A 17,832-nucleotide genomic window follows, 5' to 3' on the forward strand; every position below is an offset into this window, starting at 1 on the left:
AATATCTTTTGTGTACAACATACATTTTGTTGTGCACACAATATTAAAATGATCACTCTATGGGACCTCAGGAGCTCCATAAAATCCAGCTAATAATACATTTACATGTAATTTATTCCTGAATCAAAACCTTTTATGTCTGAGAAGCTTCATCAAAGACTTTTTGGTGACACATTTATATCCCTCTGTGACACGATGGCAGTTCATCTTACTCATGCTGATGAATCAGCTGCTCACAACTCTACACTAACTTCCTATGAAAGAGTGCAGTTTCTTTCTGCCTTGATATCACATGCATTCAATATCATGAGATCTTACATGTTGAGCCACCTTACTGCTTCATTAGTATGTATTACAATATTCTCTGTGTTTTTCCTTTGTTTGTGATCTCTTCTGTTGTGAAGACAATGATGACTGCTCTTGTGACCATTAGGATGTTTATGTACTGCAGTTTTAAGGGTACTGATGTTCACTGCAGACTAATAGCTTTTCAATAAATCAATGAATCACTCAAACAAACCACTTCAACAATCCCTCAGGGTGCAATTGGTTGTTAGCAACTGCTGCATAAACACAGTGCTATTTAAAGAGGTGTTATTATCCTTTTTTCAAATTTTACAAACAAATATAAAGTTAAAATGTTGGATGTCAATGCTAAACATGGGCAAAGTTTCAAAGTACGAGGTAAACATGTGTTGAAGTAATCCCTTGATGAGACTGCAAGCTGCTTTGAGCGGCTTATTCAAAAAGTCAAATTTGCAAGATCAGCTGGTGAATCTTCTTAAAAGGGCAATTAGTAATTGTTGGTGTATGGCAACATTGAAGGAGACTTCCAGAATGCTGGGGTCTTGAATACTTATGCTGAAATTAAGCATTTCAGACAGAGGGTGAAAGGAGGGGTTTCAAAGACACCTGCCAATAATACATCCTTTTTTAGCTGTACATCATGTAAAGCTACAAAGCTATCAGAGGGACAATATCAAGCCTAACAAATGAGCACATAACCCCTCATTAAATATATATGTATATCTCTATACACATTCACAAAAGGCCTTGACTTTTGTATAGAAACAGATGATTCACATTTACAAACATGAAGTAGTAACTGAAGTATAGTTTGTCAAGAAACAGAAAACCCATAATAAGTATTTAGTGATTTGGACACAGATCACATAAAATAATTTCAAGCCTGAGTTTTATATTTGATGTGTTAACAAAGCCAGCTCTCCTTGTTCTGAAAATGTTGTGATGTACATGTTGTACATTGATACCTGCTGGGCTGCCTTTAGTTTTGCATTAACACACTGGACCTTGTGAAATCACTTCCAGGACTATATGTAATAATAATGATCTTCATTATCGTTTGTCTGAAAGCATATTTTCAATTCCATTTGGTTTTTAAAATTTCTAAACAACCCCAAAACACTCGAAACCAAAGACACATATGAATATAGCTTACTCACTTGTGTTCTCACAGTTTAGAGACAGTAATTTGGTATTTGACTTTGCTTAACCCTCCTGTTATGTTGCGGGTCAAATTGACCCATTTTACAGTTCAAAAAATCTAAAAAGGAAATTGTTAATAGAATGAAACAAATTCAAAATGTAAAATAAAACACACAACAATGGAAACCATGTAAAGCTACTGTGTTTACATTTAGGGATTTTCAAAGTACATTAAAAAAAGTTTTAATATGAATTTTCATTAAAAAAACGAGTGAGTTATCCTCATTGAACCATGAACTGTGAGAATTTAAGAACACCAATGCACTGAATATTGATTAAAATGGTTAGTAATGGAGTCAATAATGAGATTAAAATAATGTTTGTGGGATTTTTTTGGGGTTCTGTCACTTTTGGATAATTAAATATGCCCCAGGTCAAGTTGACCAGGAACATTATTGCTGTTCCTGGGAAAGATATCTAATAAGAGGGTTAAATATTGCATTCATCAAATATTCATTGCAGTATTTCTGCTGGTGCATTAATAAAAAAAAAATACAGTTTCATAACAAATATTATTGATAAATGGTAAAAGTATCATAATCATAAATCTCTTAGTTTTCACCATGTATGGGTAACACCCCTTTAGTTTTTTTAAATAGTAAAATCTGTCAAATAGGTTCCTCTGCATGTTACTTGAACTGAAATGAGCCTAGATGTTTTTAGATTGTATTCTGCAGCCTATAGACAGGTCCGTTAGAGAGCATGTGGGAGGCGTCAGGTGGGTGAACTCTGCACCTGCGGAGACACATCCGCTCCTCAGGGCCCTCGGTGTGTTCCAGAGAATCCAGACTGCTCTGAAGGTTTCATTTGTCGGGAAAAAGTAACTTGGAAGTATAATGACGAAGTTTACGACCGTCGGTGAGCTATAAAAATAACACTGATGTGTCAGTGTCGGTCTTGAATGGACGAGTGTGAAGTTCCGGGACGTTTTCTACATCGTGTCAGTAAGTTGTGTGATATATTGAAATGGTTCATTCATTTAAAAAAAAGCCTTTTAAGGACTTTTCTGTTGATATTTTTCAGTTTTGTGATTTGTTTAATGTTTAAAGGAGACTCCAAAGCAATAATAGGCTGATTATCTGTAAAGCGCTCCGTAAATGTGGTTGAGTCTAATTCCTGGGATTAGGGATAGACAGAATACAGAAGGTTATTATTATCTCATTTAGATGTGAAAGAATAGCAGAAAGGTTGCCTTGAAAAAAACAACCTTAAAGCTGTATTTGTTTCGTTTACCCCCTTTCTGATAGCAAAAATAAAATAAAACTTATTTTCAATGAATGAATAATGTGAGACAGGTCTGCCACGCTTGGTTGCTTTTCTTCTGTAGCTTCTCTCTCAGTGGGCTGACAGACAGCAACAGGGCTCAGACTCAGGTAACACACAGTATACTGGTGCAGCTCAGGGAGGGAAAAAGTCTGTGGTTCTCTCCTGCAGTAAACACCCTGCATGGCTGCCTCAGCTTGCTTCTAACCTGCTGCCTGTCTGAATAATTGAAGCCTGCTGGGTTGAGTTCCTCTGGAGTAATGAATTGCGGGTCAGTGATACAGGCTAGAGAGGGTTCAGGCTCTGGTTGAGGTGAACGAAGGACAGAGGGGTGCAAAAATCGACTTACTTTGTAATTAAACAGATGCAGACATTTTAAGTTATTTTACCAAATGCTTTAGTTTATATAGGAATCAATGTACTAATAAAGGCCTTTTCAAAAGGACTTTGACAATGAATGCGATTAACTAAACCAGTTTAGTTTTAGTCTGGTGGTATGTATTTAAAGACATGTGGCACATCCGCTACCTGAAAGTGGAGCCAGAACATTTCCTGGAACTTCCACTTGTTGCCTGTATGTGACAGCTTGGCTATGGTTTAGCTCTGTTACTATTTGTGTTTGAGTTGCGAGATGGAGGATTTCAAGTGGTAATTACAGAATCAATGGTTTTCCCAAGCGGCCCATGTGGAAGTGCTAAAAACTGCAGTTCATGGAGCGTCGTCTTGGGGCTGACTGCAGAAACACCGGAAACCAATTAAAAAAAGACGATCTTTTCAGCAATAATAAACATGTTTACAGCCTGGTTCAAAAAATGGTTTAGGTCTGAGTAGCCCATTTCTCTATCGGCGAGTTTTGCCCAAATAAGGACATGGCTGACTTGATTGACAGTAGGGCACCCTGTAGCTGTTAGTGGAAAGGCTAAAGACCAGCCCCTTTACCTCACACTAGCTCAGACGAATTTTAGTTGTGATCACCATTTCCAACATGGCAACCAATTGGCTTCAAAACGGCGCTTCAGAAAGAGATGGGTGTCGTCACGGATATTACATCCATTTATTATACAGTCTATGGGTTTTCCACACCCATCTTGTTGAAGTTCCTTGCAAGATATCTTCCTGGTGACTGGCTGAAGTCATAAAGAGGTCATAAACCATAATGACAGATGAAACATGGGTTAAATTAGAAAATTTAAATGCACATTAAATAAAAAAACTCAATAATGATTTCCGTCATGGCAGTTCTTTTCATGCTGATTTTAGTGCAAGTGTTTATATTCAAGTTCCCTTTTTAATTAGTTATTTTATATGATTATACATGATTGACAGCTCTGTTACAATAGAGGCTCCTACAGTGTTCCTTGCTGAATTAGCAGAGTTTGAAAGCCTGTAGATGGTGGTTGCCATATTTAAAATACTGACTCAACCTAACTGTGCAAGCTTTGGCTCCAAAATAATAATTTAAACACTTGTATATCAGTGCCCATTGGACTGGTATTTTGACTGCACATTTTTACAATGGGAGGAGATGGAGGCACATCATCATTGTTTGTGTACATTCTATGTTTAGAACTCTGGAGTAGAATCAGACTTTGAGTCAACATATTTAGAGTATCCTGATGCCAACAGAGGTTGGATTTCTGCAAAGAAAATTAAAAAGTCATGATTTATAAGGAAAGACTGAATAGCAAAATTAAGATTTTAAATCTGGATCACTCTGATCCACATTACATACTTGAAGTATCTGTAACCTGAGGATAATGGCAACATTGAGTTGAATAATGTTCCTCCCTCTTCTAGGTGATCTTGCTGTGACATCCTCTTAAAGATGCATGAGCCTCAGTACTACGATTCCCCCCCTGTGTACAGTCCTCCTTACAGCACCAACTCCCACAGCTTCTACCCTCCAAGGAGCGCTCACTCCCCTCAGAGTCAGTACACCCCCTACTCCTATAATGCCCCTCAAGACTCCTACTACCAGGAAGAGAAGCCTCAACTCTTCTACCGCTGGTATTCTCCTCCTGGTTTCGTCAAAACCTTCCAGGGTGCTACAGTTCTCATGTGCTTCCTCATCTTTGCCTTTGTGGCTTCAACCCTGGTGTGGGACATGAATGGATTTGGGTATGGGGGCTATGGCATTGGCGCTTCAGCAGGTGCTGCTGTAGGGTCAGAGTACGGATATTATGGAGGTAGTTACGGTTATAGTAGCTCCTACATGACGCCACAGTCTGCTAAGGCAGCCATGATTTCCATGGCGTCCATCAACTTCCTGATTTCCTTGGGGTTCCTTGTGGCGAGTTTCTCTCGGTCACGAATCATGAGGGGATGCACTTTCTACCTAACTGTGTTCATCTGTGACATCATCTTAGCTGTGCTGCAGGTGAGTATCACCAAATAGTAGAAAAGCTGCCCTCCTAACTCTAGACACATGTCTTGTTTTGCAATCTGGTTCATTGGGTCCTATCCCTGCTTCTCTGTGACAAGTTTATAAATAAAGACATGACTCTGACAGTTTCTTTGCAAAGGGAAAAAGCTGGAAGGATACAACCTTTAAGATCAGATAGCCAAATAATCTAGCTAAAAGAGGTTAAAGGTGCATTTTGACCAAGAGTTCCGGGGTCTTTTAGCCCTCAGAACTAAACTAAAAGGTTCCTCTGCCTGCATTGTTGTCTGCGTTTCGACCGCAGGCTGAAGTCCCAGGCAAATTGTGCAAATCAGGCCAGTGACATGGAGATTGAAAATTATATTAGATAATATTTTGAAATTTTAATAAATAACTAAACAAGTATGCATTCCCAGGAACTCCCTCTGTGTTTGAAGAACTGTGTAAACTCCACAAACACCTTTACGTTCAGCTGAAAGTCCCAGGACCTTTGAAAAGTACTACCCCCCAAGCAGGGGCTTTTCAGGGGGGAGCTTATCTACCCCTGAACTAAATTTAGACCCTGGTTCCACCGGTAGAAACGCATGTAGTTCAGGGGTAAAGTCCCTAGTTCCGGGGTAAAGTTCCTGCGGTCGAAAAACGCCTTAACACAGTTGCAAAGTGAAGAACCAATACATTACATGATTTAATCTCTTCATTGCAAGTTAGCATTAAAATAATGCCTTTTGCAGTTTAAAATTGTGCATATTTTTCATTGGGAGCATCTTAAACAACCTGTGAAAAGAAAAAATCTCAAGCTGATATGGTTCCTTTGTTATCATATAACGGCTATTTTCTGCATTAGCTTTCATACAAAGTTAAACCTGATGAATGCTAATCCTTTTTCAGCTCTTTCCAGTCCCTACCAAGCTGCAATATTCATTATAAAGAAGGTAGCAAAAGTGGAAGTGCAAACAACTGCACTTTCTCAAGTTTGCACTTGAGGCTGAGTCCAAAAACTCATAAAGACACATTAACACTCATGTTAACATGCCCATTGTTACAGCAGCATGTTCACAGCCTGATACAGAAACAATAGCTCCTTTCTTTATTTGTACACATTGTACAGGAGGTGAAGTTGTGTGAGAATTATGAAGATAAAACCATTTACAATGATACTAGACAGTTAATTATTGAGGCCAGAAAATAAAATAAAAATAGCTGAAAGACAATAAAATGCCCTGAGGGGAGCTGAGTGAACAGGCCACAGAGTAAGCAGCTTTTGTTACCTCCATTTTGTTACATAGGGCTAAATAACAGCAAATATTCTCATGAATCCTGAAATGAAAAGCAGATCTAGACTGTACTCTTAGTGATATTATTCCTCTTTTTAACTGGCAGAAACCTCAAGCATAATCAGACTCATTGGTAGACAGCCATCTGACTCTACCAAAACATAATGACTCCTCTCTCTTGACTTCCAGGGCATCATCGACATCATCTTTGTGATCGGAGTAAACCCAATGTCTCAGAGCTCACAGAGCATGCTCTATAACCCCATGCTGATGATGTGCCAGAACATCCAGGGCAGCCCCAGCCTCAGTGGCAGCGTGGGGGCTGGTTTCCCAGGGGGGTTCCCCATGTACAACCAATACCTGCACCACTACTGCTACATGGACCCAGAGGAGGCTAGTTGAATTATTCTACTCTATTCTTTGACTTTTTACTATATTCTCTTCTGATCTATAATTTACTTTCTCTCCTCAGGCAGTGGCGCTAGTGTTGGGTCTGATAGTGGTGTTGGCTCTCTCTATGTCTGCTTACTATGCCTATAAGACCCGCAGCAAGATTTGGCGACATGGCAAAGCGAACATCTTATGGGACGAGCCTCGGAGCAGACTGTCAGAAGGGCAGGACGTACAGGACTGGGTGAGAGATTGCTCATTGGGTTTGAATTGTCAGTTTGTATGTGATATCTGGGGGTCTTGATCAGGGATGTTTCAAAGTGAGTAACTTCCAAGTTGTTTAAGCGAAAATTTATAACAAAGCAGTGATTTCACAGGGCTAAACAAAGGAACACAAGGTGCTCGGGTAAACAGTGTCAGATTAGTTTGTGTGTAGCAAACATTAGCAGAGCACTTACCAGCAGCCTTTGGTCGTCTTGGCAGTTTAAGGTCCATATGCCTGTATTGGTTACACATTACTCCAAGTGATTACATGCCAGTTTAACCAGACACAGTCTACAAACAACTTTGTCTTCAGTTCATATTCTAGAACAACATACTGCCAAAACACGTTGCACAACAAGATGCCATCTGTATTTGTTTACATCTGAGGAGCCAAATACTATAGCATAATGGCACAAGCTCCAGCCAATGGTGGGTGCTTAGCATTTCTCCAGTATTTTGATTCCACAACAATAAAAGTATTAATAATACCTTGTTTAACCAGCTGGTAATTCTAGTGCGACTAGCGAGGGGGACAACTGTAGATCATTTAGTGGACCAATCACGCGCATCCCTAAATTTGATTAAGTTAGTCAAAGGGATAGATTGAATGCAGAGGCATGTCCAGAGGGGTGGCCCTGACCCCCCTTGAAATCCATATGGTCAACCTGAGTGCCACCCCAAAATCCTTACCTTTGATTGGCTATTTGCCTTGTCAAAGGTGGGACTTATTTTGAAACCAATATTTTGGATGTGCTAACATTACCTTCAGTTGTGACATTGGACAAGCATATTCTTTTTAAGCTTAGATGATTTAACTGCTACGTGTGACACAACTCTGTTGTGTTTCTTTTTCAAGTGAAAAAAAAAACAAAACAAGAATATAAAAGCTCTATGATTGTGAATAGTCATTACAGTAGATAATGAAGCACAAAATGGTAAATGTTATTAATTCGCATGTGCGCAAGCATACCCTGGCCACCCCTGCCTATGTCAGTGTCAGAGCTGGGCCCACAAGTCAATAAAAGCCCAGTTCAGTCAGACAACTCACGTTTACTTAAGATAAAGTTTATTGCAGCATACAGTATTGTGTTTGGCGAATGGGCTCTGAACCTCATTACTCCTCGTAGATTATTTAAATGCAGACATTTAGGAGTAATGAGATAGGACTAACCCCCCTCGGAGCCCGCAGGTGGATGCCGGGGAGGAGGTGGGATTAAGTTTTCACATGGCACTGAGCGGGGCAGCTGGAAAACTCGCAAAGCAGAGGCAGAGACAGGGAGATTTGCAGTTTAGATAGACCGCCAAATGAGGATGTTGAGATCAGCTGAGAGGGAGGATGATGACGTGTCTGTATGAATTAGTGCAGCTTGAGTTGTCTGCCTTAACTAGCTTGCAGGCGGCGCTCCATATACGCCCCTGGTTGTATGAGGTATGTGTTAATAATAAGTGACTCTACCCACAAGAGACGCTATTAAGCCAAGCCTATTCGTTGAGAAATCAGAAGGAGAACCAAGACGGAAACTAGGCTATCAGCTGCTGCAGACCTCATAAAACTTGAGGAACATAGACGCAAATTGGAAAGTATTCTGAATTACGTGGTGAAATTGTCTCCATCTGAAGCGGTTGATAGACGAGCCTCTGTGCAGGTTCTCTGCCAAGTTCCTCCAGAAAGGAGTAAGCTGACCAGGATCACCTGTGGGTACACACTTAGTATTGACAAGTATCTTAAACAACCCCACTTAAACAAAAACTAACAGACTATTTTTTGTAGAAAAACTAAAAGTGATGGCAAGTCAACAAAACCTGCACTGACTTCACTTCTCACTATTGTTTCAAGTAATGAGCCAGTACACATTTCAGGACCAATACCTCACGTTGTTAAAGTTCTCATTTCTTGAAAGTGACCATTCAGTTTCAGAAACTCACGTTACATGCTGGCGTTGAGTTTGATAGTGCTGCTGTTTATCTTTGGCACTCCCAGGTTTCACTCAGGCTGATCATTAACCAGACCAGTGATAAGAGCATCCCAGCCCTATAACCATAAAGACCTGAGTGACAAGCATTGTTATAGGACTTCCTCAAAAAGGAAACATGTCAAGGTAGTCTTTAGAGCTAAATCATGTCATGTTTAAGAACAAAGTTTTAAGCTTCAGTTTGTTTGAGAAGGCATTACACAGGCACAGGGTGATAATCACACAATTTGTCTGGATGGACTGAAGTTTTGAAACCAGCCTGAAAACAATGCAAATGACGTACAGTGTGAAATAGTTCTCAAATTAAATACTGATTTTTTAAATTTCTAAACATTTTTCAAAATAATTTTTTATTATCTTTATTTAAACTCGAAAATCACTGAGAGCAAGCTGTCATTCACATTGACGAAAGAAACATTAAAATGCATGATAAGCAAATAAAAGATATAACCCTAAAAGAATGGTGATCAATTAAAAACAGACAATGCAGACCTCTTGAAGAATCGTCTGATCTCTGTCTCTTGCATGTGACCCTTCAAAATAAAGTTATTTATTTGTCACCCCTCAGCAAGTTGAAGAGACATTATAAATCTGTGAGTAGTTAATTTAAGGAATTGTTCATTTAATTTTTCTTGGTTTGATTTTTTAAGATTTTTGAGGCATGAAGATCTGAAAAGCCTTTTTTTTTTAACTGTTTTTTAAAAAAACCATATAACATGTTGAGAGACTCAGTCACAGACCCTTGGTGCGAGTAATATAAGCAGCAGTGCCATTTGTACTTCACAGCAGCAGCAGGCTCATGTGGTATTTAGTAGTGATTAATGTACTGGAGCATCAGTGTCCTATGCATGTATCATGTCCACCATGTCTCATTATAAATAAGAAGGAAACCCATTCAGTTCATCCTGCCAGGCCTTGGCCCACATATGTCCTATCACTGCAGAGCGAGACATTTCATGGAGGCCGTATTCTGGGCTACTCTTATGTTGCAGTGAAGATGCTTGCCTTGCATGGAGGCATATATAATGTATGTGGCATGTATAATGTATAAAAAGGGTCGAGTTGCCTCGATGTTTTCTTGTGAATCCCTACAGAGTGTGGTGGCGCTAAATGATTCAGTATGAGAAGGGACTGCTGTAGATTAGACTCCTGGCTAAGACATCGTTTCCTGGTGTTTTGAGCTGCATTTGTGTTTCACAGAGCGTGGCAGACTGGAGAAAAAAAATTGGGATGAATAGATTAAAAGCAAGCACTACATTAATATTAGATTTGAACATTAATTGCATTGAAAAGGAAAGCATAATTAATATTTATTAACTGGCAACTCAACCAAAGTCAAAGAGGAGAACAGAAGACCGTAGAACTGATGCAAGTCTGCAAGCTTCTACGGACTGTTTTTAATCTGCTGAGGGAAACTTAAGAGGGAAATTATACAACCATTCATCAAAAAAGGGTGACAAGTAAAGATGTAAAATCATTTATTTAATTTATTTCAAGTTTAAATACTGAAGAAGACACTGCTGGTCACAGATTTAAAAAATCACGACTTTTTCACTCAAGAATTAACTTTTAGGCCCAGACATAAATTAGGCAACATGTTTATGTTTTATAATATACTTAAGACAATCACTTTCCAAAAACTCTCTAGTATGTTGTACAAGCTTGTTATATATTAGCTCATATGAGTATTTTCAAAATACATTGTCAAGGGTGCTGTTGGCCTAATAATAATAATAATACATTTAATTTAAAAGCGCCTTTCTAAGCACTCAAGGACACTTTACAGAGAGGTTAAAAAAAATTAAAACAACACGATAAAATAAGTAAAGACAACAAGCAAAGTAACACCAAGTTAAAATGAAGCAGTGAAATTAAACAGGGAATGCAGCTTGGAACAGTTGGGTTTTGAGTTTTGATTTGAAGAGGGGAAGTGAGTCAATGTTACGGATGTCTGATGGGAGTGAGTTCCAGTGTTGGTGAGCAGAGCGACTCAAAGCTCTGCTCCCCATGGTGCTAAGACGGGCAGAGGGCACAGAGAGGTGGAGGGAGGAGGAAGACCTGAGGGAGCGAGAGGGGTTGACAATGTGGAGGAGATCGGACAGATACAGGGGGGCGAGGTTGTGGATGGCCTTAAGTGTATACAGGAGGATTTTGAAGGTGATTCTGAATTTGACCGGGAGCCAGTGGAGTTGCTGGAGGACAGGGGTGATATGGTGGAAGGAGGGGGTTCTAGTGATGATGCGGGCTGCATAGTTCTGGACCAGTTGAAGCTTATGGAGGGATTTGTGAGGGACACCGAAGAGGAGTGAGTTACAATAATCGATATGGGAGGGGATGAGACTGTGGACCAGGATAGCAGTGGTAAAGGAAACAACAAACACACCCCAAAATATATGAACATCAAATTTAAAATTTCCTAGATAAATATAATAGAATAATTGGATCGGATTAATTGGATAATTGATCTGCAATAAAAAAGGGCAGCAACGTTATTTGCACCCCTTTAATAACAATCACCCAGAAATACTTAAATGTCATCTTAGCACACCTTCAGATTTCAGTTCTTTGGCAGAAATCAGGCAACCTCTTAAATACTGACTGGACTGAACAGCTCAGGAATAACGCTGAAGTTTCTCAAAGCCCTGGTGGTCAGCAGTGTATCTGATTCCTTGCAGTTTTCCAGGATTGTCTCTGCACACAGCAGATGATCATCCCCCATCTCCTTGGTCATGAGATCTGTTTCACAGCCTGCTTTTTTCCAGACATCTTCATCAGCTCACTTGATCCTCATCCTGTGGAACTGCACTGGTTCAGAAATAGGCCAAAGACTGGAAGTCATCAATTATGTATTAAACAGTATGACAGAGGATTATAAGAGACATGATGCAGTTTCAGTGTGGGGGTTATCTTGTGAGGTAGTGTCTCCTTCTTGGCATAAAATCTTGTTAATGTTGCAGTTAATTTTCTTTTTCTCGTGTCTATGGCTGAAAGGTGTTGTAACAATGCTGCTCCAGCTGCAGGCGCTCACATTTTCATATTTTCAGTCTGATAACCTCATTGAGGGCTTTTTATCTTCTGAAGTGAAAAGAGCCTGCTGCTCTGCTGTGTGTCACCTGATAGTTCAGGAAGATGGAACAGCAGAAATGTTTGTTCCACTGATTTCACTCCTGTCTATGTATTCATAGCATGGTCACACACACACACACACACACACACACACACACACACACACACACACACACACACACACACACACACACACACACACACACACACACACACACACTGCTTCTTGTACCATGCATTTTATGTCAGACACAGCTCAGAATTTTTTTTTTGTGTCTTTCTTTTTTTGAAATGTTGATTCTGTTAGTTGTTGGAAGAAAGGATTTGAGGTGGGACACAGATGATCCTGAAAGAGAAAGGGTGTTTCTGTTCTCTCGGTTTGATGCATATTAGAGGTTCTTTTCATTTTAATGCAGTGTGTCACACTGTAGCCAAGACACGTGTTTGTGTATGTGGGGCTTTGTACATTCACCCTTGTATTTGTCTGGCTGCATGTAAACATGTTGTGCAGAAGGGTTTTTTTCAGCATGAAATACAGACTTTGTCTCCTTTTAAAGACCTCTTCTATAATATTTTTAGAATTAAGAGACATTATAGATCACCTTACTAGTATTTTTGATAATTGCTTATGTTCTGTCTTCAAAAGACACAATCTCAAACAAACAAAGGGATGCTGATTTGTCTTCTGATATCATTTCAGGTGAACCATGTTGGGGATTCACGCAGCACCCAGCAGGCACCAACTGTCGTCGTATCAGAGAGAGCAAGAGCGCCTGAGCTGAGGGCAGAGAACAGCGTGGTGTCCTACAGCAATGGGACAGTCAGTGTTCACAGTGAGGCGAATTACAAAGGCAACACGTGAGTGATTGTGGCGGAAACAAGTGTGTGAGCGCAACAGTAAGACCTGAGCCCAGAAAACAGGACACGTCAAAAGACAGGAGCCTAGACACACACACACACACACACACACTCACAAAAACATGACCTTCATTGTTAGCTACAATTGGGACAAAAATGAGGGATAATGAATGTTAACATGTATTTTTTTTACAGAGCAAAGCAAGTTTTAAGACCAGGTGTAACAAAACAACCACTTGAGGATGTGTTGTTTCAAACCACAAGAACTAGAAACTGAAAGAAAGAAACACTGGTCCCCACAAAATAATCAATTTCATAGTCAAGAAATGTCAATTATGTCAATTTTGACACAATAATTTCATATAACACAGATTGTTCCAGTGTACTTTTGAGTCATGTGGACCATAACTGTCATTAAACATCTTTAAACTTCAGGTTGCTTTGACTCCTCATGTCAATGTGTTTTAGATGAATGAACAGTCAATACTGTAGCTTTTTTTTGTTTATAGATTAATATGTCATTAAAAATAAACTACTGATGTAAAAAAGTAATAGAAACTTGAATTTCTGACAGGTCACATTCGTCACATAGAGTTTCTGTTGAGTTTAATATGTTCCACTCCAAACTTCAGGCAAAAGAAAATGGATTTCCTCTCAGAGAATTTCAAACATATGTGACTTTTTTATAACATTTTTATAAGCCCCTTTTATCCACTTTTTTATTATAAAATAATTAAAATCTTAAATCTTGTTGTTTTGGCCTGTCTTCCCTTTTCTGGTCATAAATAGCTTTTTCTTGTTGCTGCATTTTTTTTGTCTTTGGACTCATGAAAACTGCTGACACCCTTGTGGAAACTAACAGGGATCATTTAAAGAGTAGCAAATAGGGTCATAACTTTTTATCTACCATAAAAATAAATACATGAAATAAAAGAGTCTGCCCGCCACTTTGTTCAGGACCTACATGTTTAAAGCCACTGGGTGGCCGACTTTTAGTTATTGGCCATCACGAGGGAGATATCTGGGGTTTTGAGTGAACTGGGTCAACAACTATTGGATGGATTGCTTTGAACTCTAGTTTGGACACGAGTGGCACCATTGGAGAATTGTGAAACCTTTGATAATTCCACTTGTTTTAACTTGTGATAACATCTGATTAAATTATGGCTGCAAGTTCTTCTCATATTGAAAAAAACAAACTTTATACTGCTTTATTAATTGGGTGATTTGACCAGTTGCAAATGACTGTACAGAAAATGAGAAAAGGAGTCTATTCTAACTTGAATAAATAATGTGCTTCATGTGGTCTACAGTTTATCTTAAATAGTGATCCACAAATCCTGTTTTTAGACTATCATGCTAGGATCAAACACTTGAAAACTGAAATTACCTGATAACTTTAAGACTCCAAACCTGGGTATACTTAGACAACACGACCCTTGAACCACTCAACTCTGGTTGCAGTATGAAAAAAAAACAAGAAAAGCGGACACTTGGTATTTGTTGCTGAATTGTATTTTAACTGAAAACAATATAACATCAATCATTTGATTCCTGTCTTTCTTTTCCTTTGTGTCTCTGCTGACAGTAATAGTCGGGGGGCCGAGCCTCTGTATCAGAACAACCGGGTGACAGTTTGCTCGAGCAGCTCCTCAGAGCAGAGCGACAGCATCAGGAAACCTCCTCCTCCGACTTATAATGTGAGGAAGGAGCAGAGGGAGGATCCACAGTACAGGCTTGCTGCTCAGGAGGGGGTTGAGTCCCAGTGTGAGACTGGTTACACGACAGGAGACACTGGGAATGAGCTGGACCGAGACCACACTGAACACCTGTACAGGTGAGAAGCTCTTCTACTGCAAGTTAATACTGCTATCTTTGTGTGTTTGTTAGAAGACGATATATAAGTTAAGCAAGCACACACTCTTTACAGGACAGTTCAAGTATTATTCAATAACTTATTACATATATTTAAAAAAAAACATGCTGTGCAACATCAGAAGGAAAACATGCATTAAAAAGGTCAGACATTTTTAGTCTTTTAAAAACAATTCTGAAAAGTTAAAAAAGTTAGTTTTGATTGGTTGTGTCCAAATTAAAATGGTGAAATAGCATTATATTATAATGTAGTGCCAGTCTGAGAGGACACATCACTACCTTCAGGCTTAACTCATTCTAATTAATAACATAATTAATGCAAAGAATATGCACTGCCCTGAAACTCATTTTATTTTGGATTGTAAAAGAAAATGCTGAAACACCAAAAATACTAGCCAACATCACTGCTGTCTCTGAGGAAAGTTGGCCGCCACTTTATTTTAATATGATATGACCAAAAGCTCACCCCCTCTTTTTTAAGCTCTCCTCCTCAATTTAATAATCATTTCAACTTAGTAATAATTGTTCACTTTAAATTTATCTCTCACGCCAGGCTGTATCCCGAGATAACTTCAGACGAGCAGCGCCACCAGTACAAGAAGGAGTTTGAATCAGATCTGGCCCGCTACAAGAGCCTCTGTGCCCAAATGGATGACATCAGTGACCAGATGCACAAGCTGAGCCGAGAGCTGGACATGTTGGATGACAGCTCTGTAAAGTACCAGGTAGAGAAGAGAAAGAAAAAAAAACAGGAGGCAAGAGCACATGGCAGAAAAAATTTGGACGGGCTGCCAGGAGAATACCGAGTCATAGCTGTGCCTTTTAATTATATCAATCAGCTTAGTTCATCCTCAGTGTGAGTCTGTGTGACTGCTATGGAAACACAAAGAAGTCACCCAGGCTTGATATTAATTTGTGCTTTAATTACTAAATGTTCTTGTGTTACTCGTCATAGAGCCAACATAATTCATTGAGAGGATTTCTAATTCTGTTTCAGGGTGTGGCAGACGAGTATAATCGACTCAAAGAACTGAAAAGGGTGAGTGGAAATTCATCTGTGAAAACATTAATGTGAAATCATAGGAAAACTCCACATTTTGTAAAATATGCTTATTGGCTAACTTACTTAGAGAAGGATGAGAAGACCGATAACGCTCACAGTCATGTTCAGCAATATGTACAAATACATCATCCAATATCAGAATCAGAATCAGCTTTATTCGCCAAGTATGCTTGAACACACAAGGAATTTGACTTTAGTAAACTGCGCTCTCTTTGTACAAGGCAGAATAGGAATAAGAATAAGAACTACAATAAAAAATAAAATAAAAATATAATAACAATAACCTTAGCTATAAATACAAAGAAACAACAAATAGGCTTGACTAATATGTACAGGCTAAAATAATATGATAAAGTGCAGTGGTGAGTTGCAGAGGTAGTTTTACATTATAAAATAGTAGTTAAATAATACAAAAAATAGAAATATGGAATTCTGCTTTGAGAATTGTTGCATTGTGTATCTACATCTGTATGAAGCGTTGATGCTAAACTAAGCATGTTAGCCTAACCTAGCTAAAAGGTGAGGTATTAGATTGCTGGTTTTTGTGTGGCCAAACAAACAGGATAGGTAGGGAGCATTGGTTGTGCTGTTTCTGCCCATTTCAAGTCATGACGCTAAGCTCAGCCAACTGGCTCCTAGCTGTAGCTCCATATTTCAGTTAAAAAAGGGAATATGTATTAGCTCATTTAACTAATGCTAATCATTCAATTTCTAATGTTCTCTTTCTTCCAGACACATGACTACCAAGCGAAAAAGAAGCACTGCAAAGAACTACGGCAGAAACTTTTCCACATCAAACGCCTGGTGAAAATCTACGACCAAGGCCTCTGTTAGCGTGTTTTAATCATCTGTACAAACATCTGAGGATGGACACTGACTGAGTGTGACTTGGCAAAACAACAAAAAGATGCATGCTCCATATTTGCTTAATTTTCAACATTTTCCTTGTTTGAATTATAAAGGTTCCGACTGCTCAAACAGTCACTGAAACTAAACTGTGGGAAATCAGGAGGATAATGGGTGATCATATTGGTTAGAGTGGAAGACTACCAACTAAACTTGAAAACTAACGCCTGGTTTCCACTTACATGTTACTCTTTTATTGTTATTTAAATCAATATTTAGTCCATTGGTGTTCTTTGATTCTCACAGATCATGATTCAATGAAGATAACTCACTCATTTTTCATTAAAATTAATGTTAAAACTTTTTTTAATGTACATTGGAAAGACCTAAATATAAATACAATAGTTTTACATGACAAAGATTTTATTTTATTTTATTCTACATTTGAATTTTTTTTTTATGAAGTTATGTTGATAAATTAACATTTTATGCTGCATTTAGCTGGTTTGAAAGACATATTGCCTAAAATAGACTTTTAAAAGGGTCAATTTGACCCGCAATATAACAGGGGGGTTAATTAACATTTTTGTAAATATGCCAGAATTAGCCAAAAGGCTAGTTTACATTTGTAGTCCCTTGCCAGATGTTAAAAAGGCTCTGTAAATATACTTATGATGCCTTTAGTGTCCAATGCAAGGAAGTCCAAATTTTGTCTGATAACTGATAGATCTGACTGTATATATCAAACTGGTAAAGACAACCTGGCTGTAAATATTGTATCCCCATAGTTAAGTAGAATATTACTCAAAGTTAAACTAGATAAACAAGTGCTTTTTTAATCAGAAAATACATTTTTGAACTGGGCAGTTTCATAGAGCCGTGTCGATCCTTGGCTCATGTGAGTGTGCCTGAAGACAACCTCTGTGAACTTAAAGTGTATTTGACCCTGATGTTTATGGCTTCTGAATTACTCTTACAGCTGTCAGAGCTGGTTGCTAATGGGAGAATGCTAGCAGCTTTTCTCTGTGTGGTTTTATCAAAAAATCTTGATTTCATGATTCTTTAAACATTTGA

General features: G+C 38.7%; 1 protein-coding gene across 1 annotated transcript; it reads left to right on the top strand.

The window, feature by feature from the left end:
• The first annotated feature begins 2,236 nt into the window (after nucleotides 1–2,236).
• zgc:154006 (uncharacterized protein LOC563016 homolog) lies at nucleotides 2,237–17,086 on the top strand. The gene is made up of 9 exons (XM_034703361.1): nucleotides 2,237–2,450; nucleotides 4,567–5,146; nucleotides 6,613–6,816; nucleotides 6,896–7,057; nucleotides 12,817–12,974; nucleotides 14,563–14,811; nucleotides 15,403–15,574; nucleotides 15,847–15,888; nucleotides 16,645–17,086. The coding sequence occupies exons 2-9, from the start codon at nucleotides 4,595–4,597 to the stop codon at nucleotides 16,744–16,746; spliced, it is 1,641 nt and encodes a 546-aa protein (XP_034559252.1). The 5' UTR covers nucleotides 2,237–2,450; nucleotides 4,567–4,594; the 3' UTR covers nucleotides 16,747–17,086.
• The last annotated feature ends 746 nt before the right edge of the window (nucleotides 17,087–17,832 follow it).

The sequence above is a fragment of the Notolabrus celidotus genome, chromosome 15 (genome assembly GCF_009762535.1).
Source record: "Notolabrus celidotus isolate fNotCel1 chromosome 15, fNotCel1.pri, whole genome shotgun sequence".
Lineage (NCBI taxonomy): Eukaryota > Metazoa > Chordata > Actinopteri > Labriformes > Labridae > Notolabrus > Notolabrus celidotus.

What these genes read in the sequence shown, in the direction of transcription:
- zgc:154006 (XM_034703361.1), top strand. Translation starts at nt 4,595, where the DNA reads ATGCATGAGCCTCAGTACTACGATTCCCCCCCTGTGTACAGTCCTCCT. An exon ending in TCATCTTAGCTGTGCTGCAG is followed by an intron (nt 5,147 to 6,612) that starts GTGAGTATCACC and finishes CTTGACTTCCAG; the next exon opens with GGCATCATCGACATCATCTT. An exon ending in GCTACATGGACCCAGAGGAG is followed by an intron (nt 6,817 to 6,895) that starts GCTAGTTGAATT and finishes TTCTCTCCTCAG; the next exon opens with GCAGTGGCGCTAGTGTTGGG.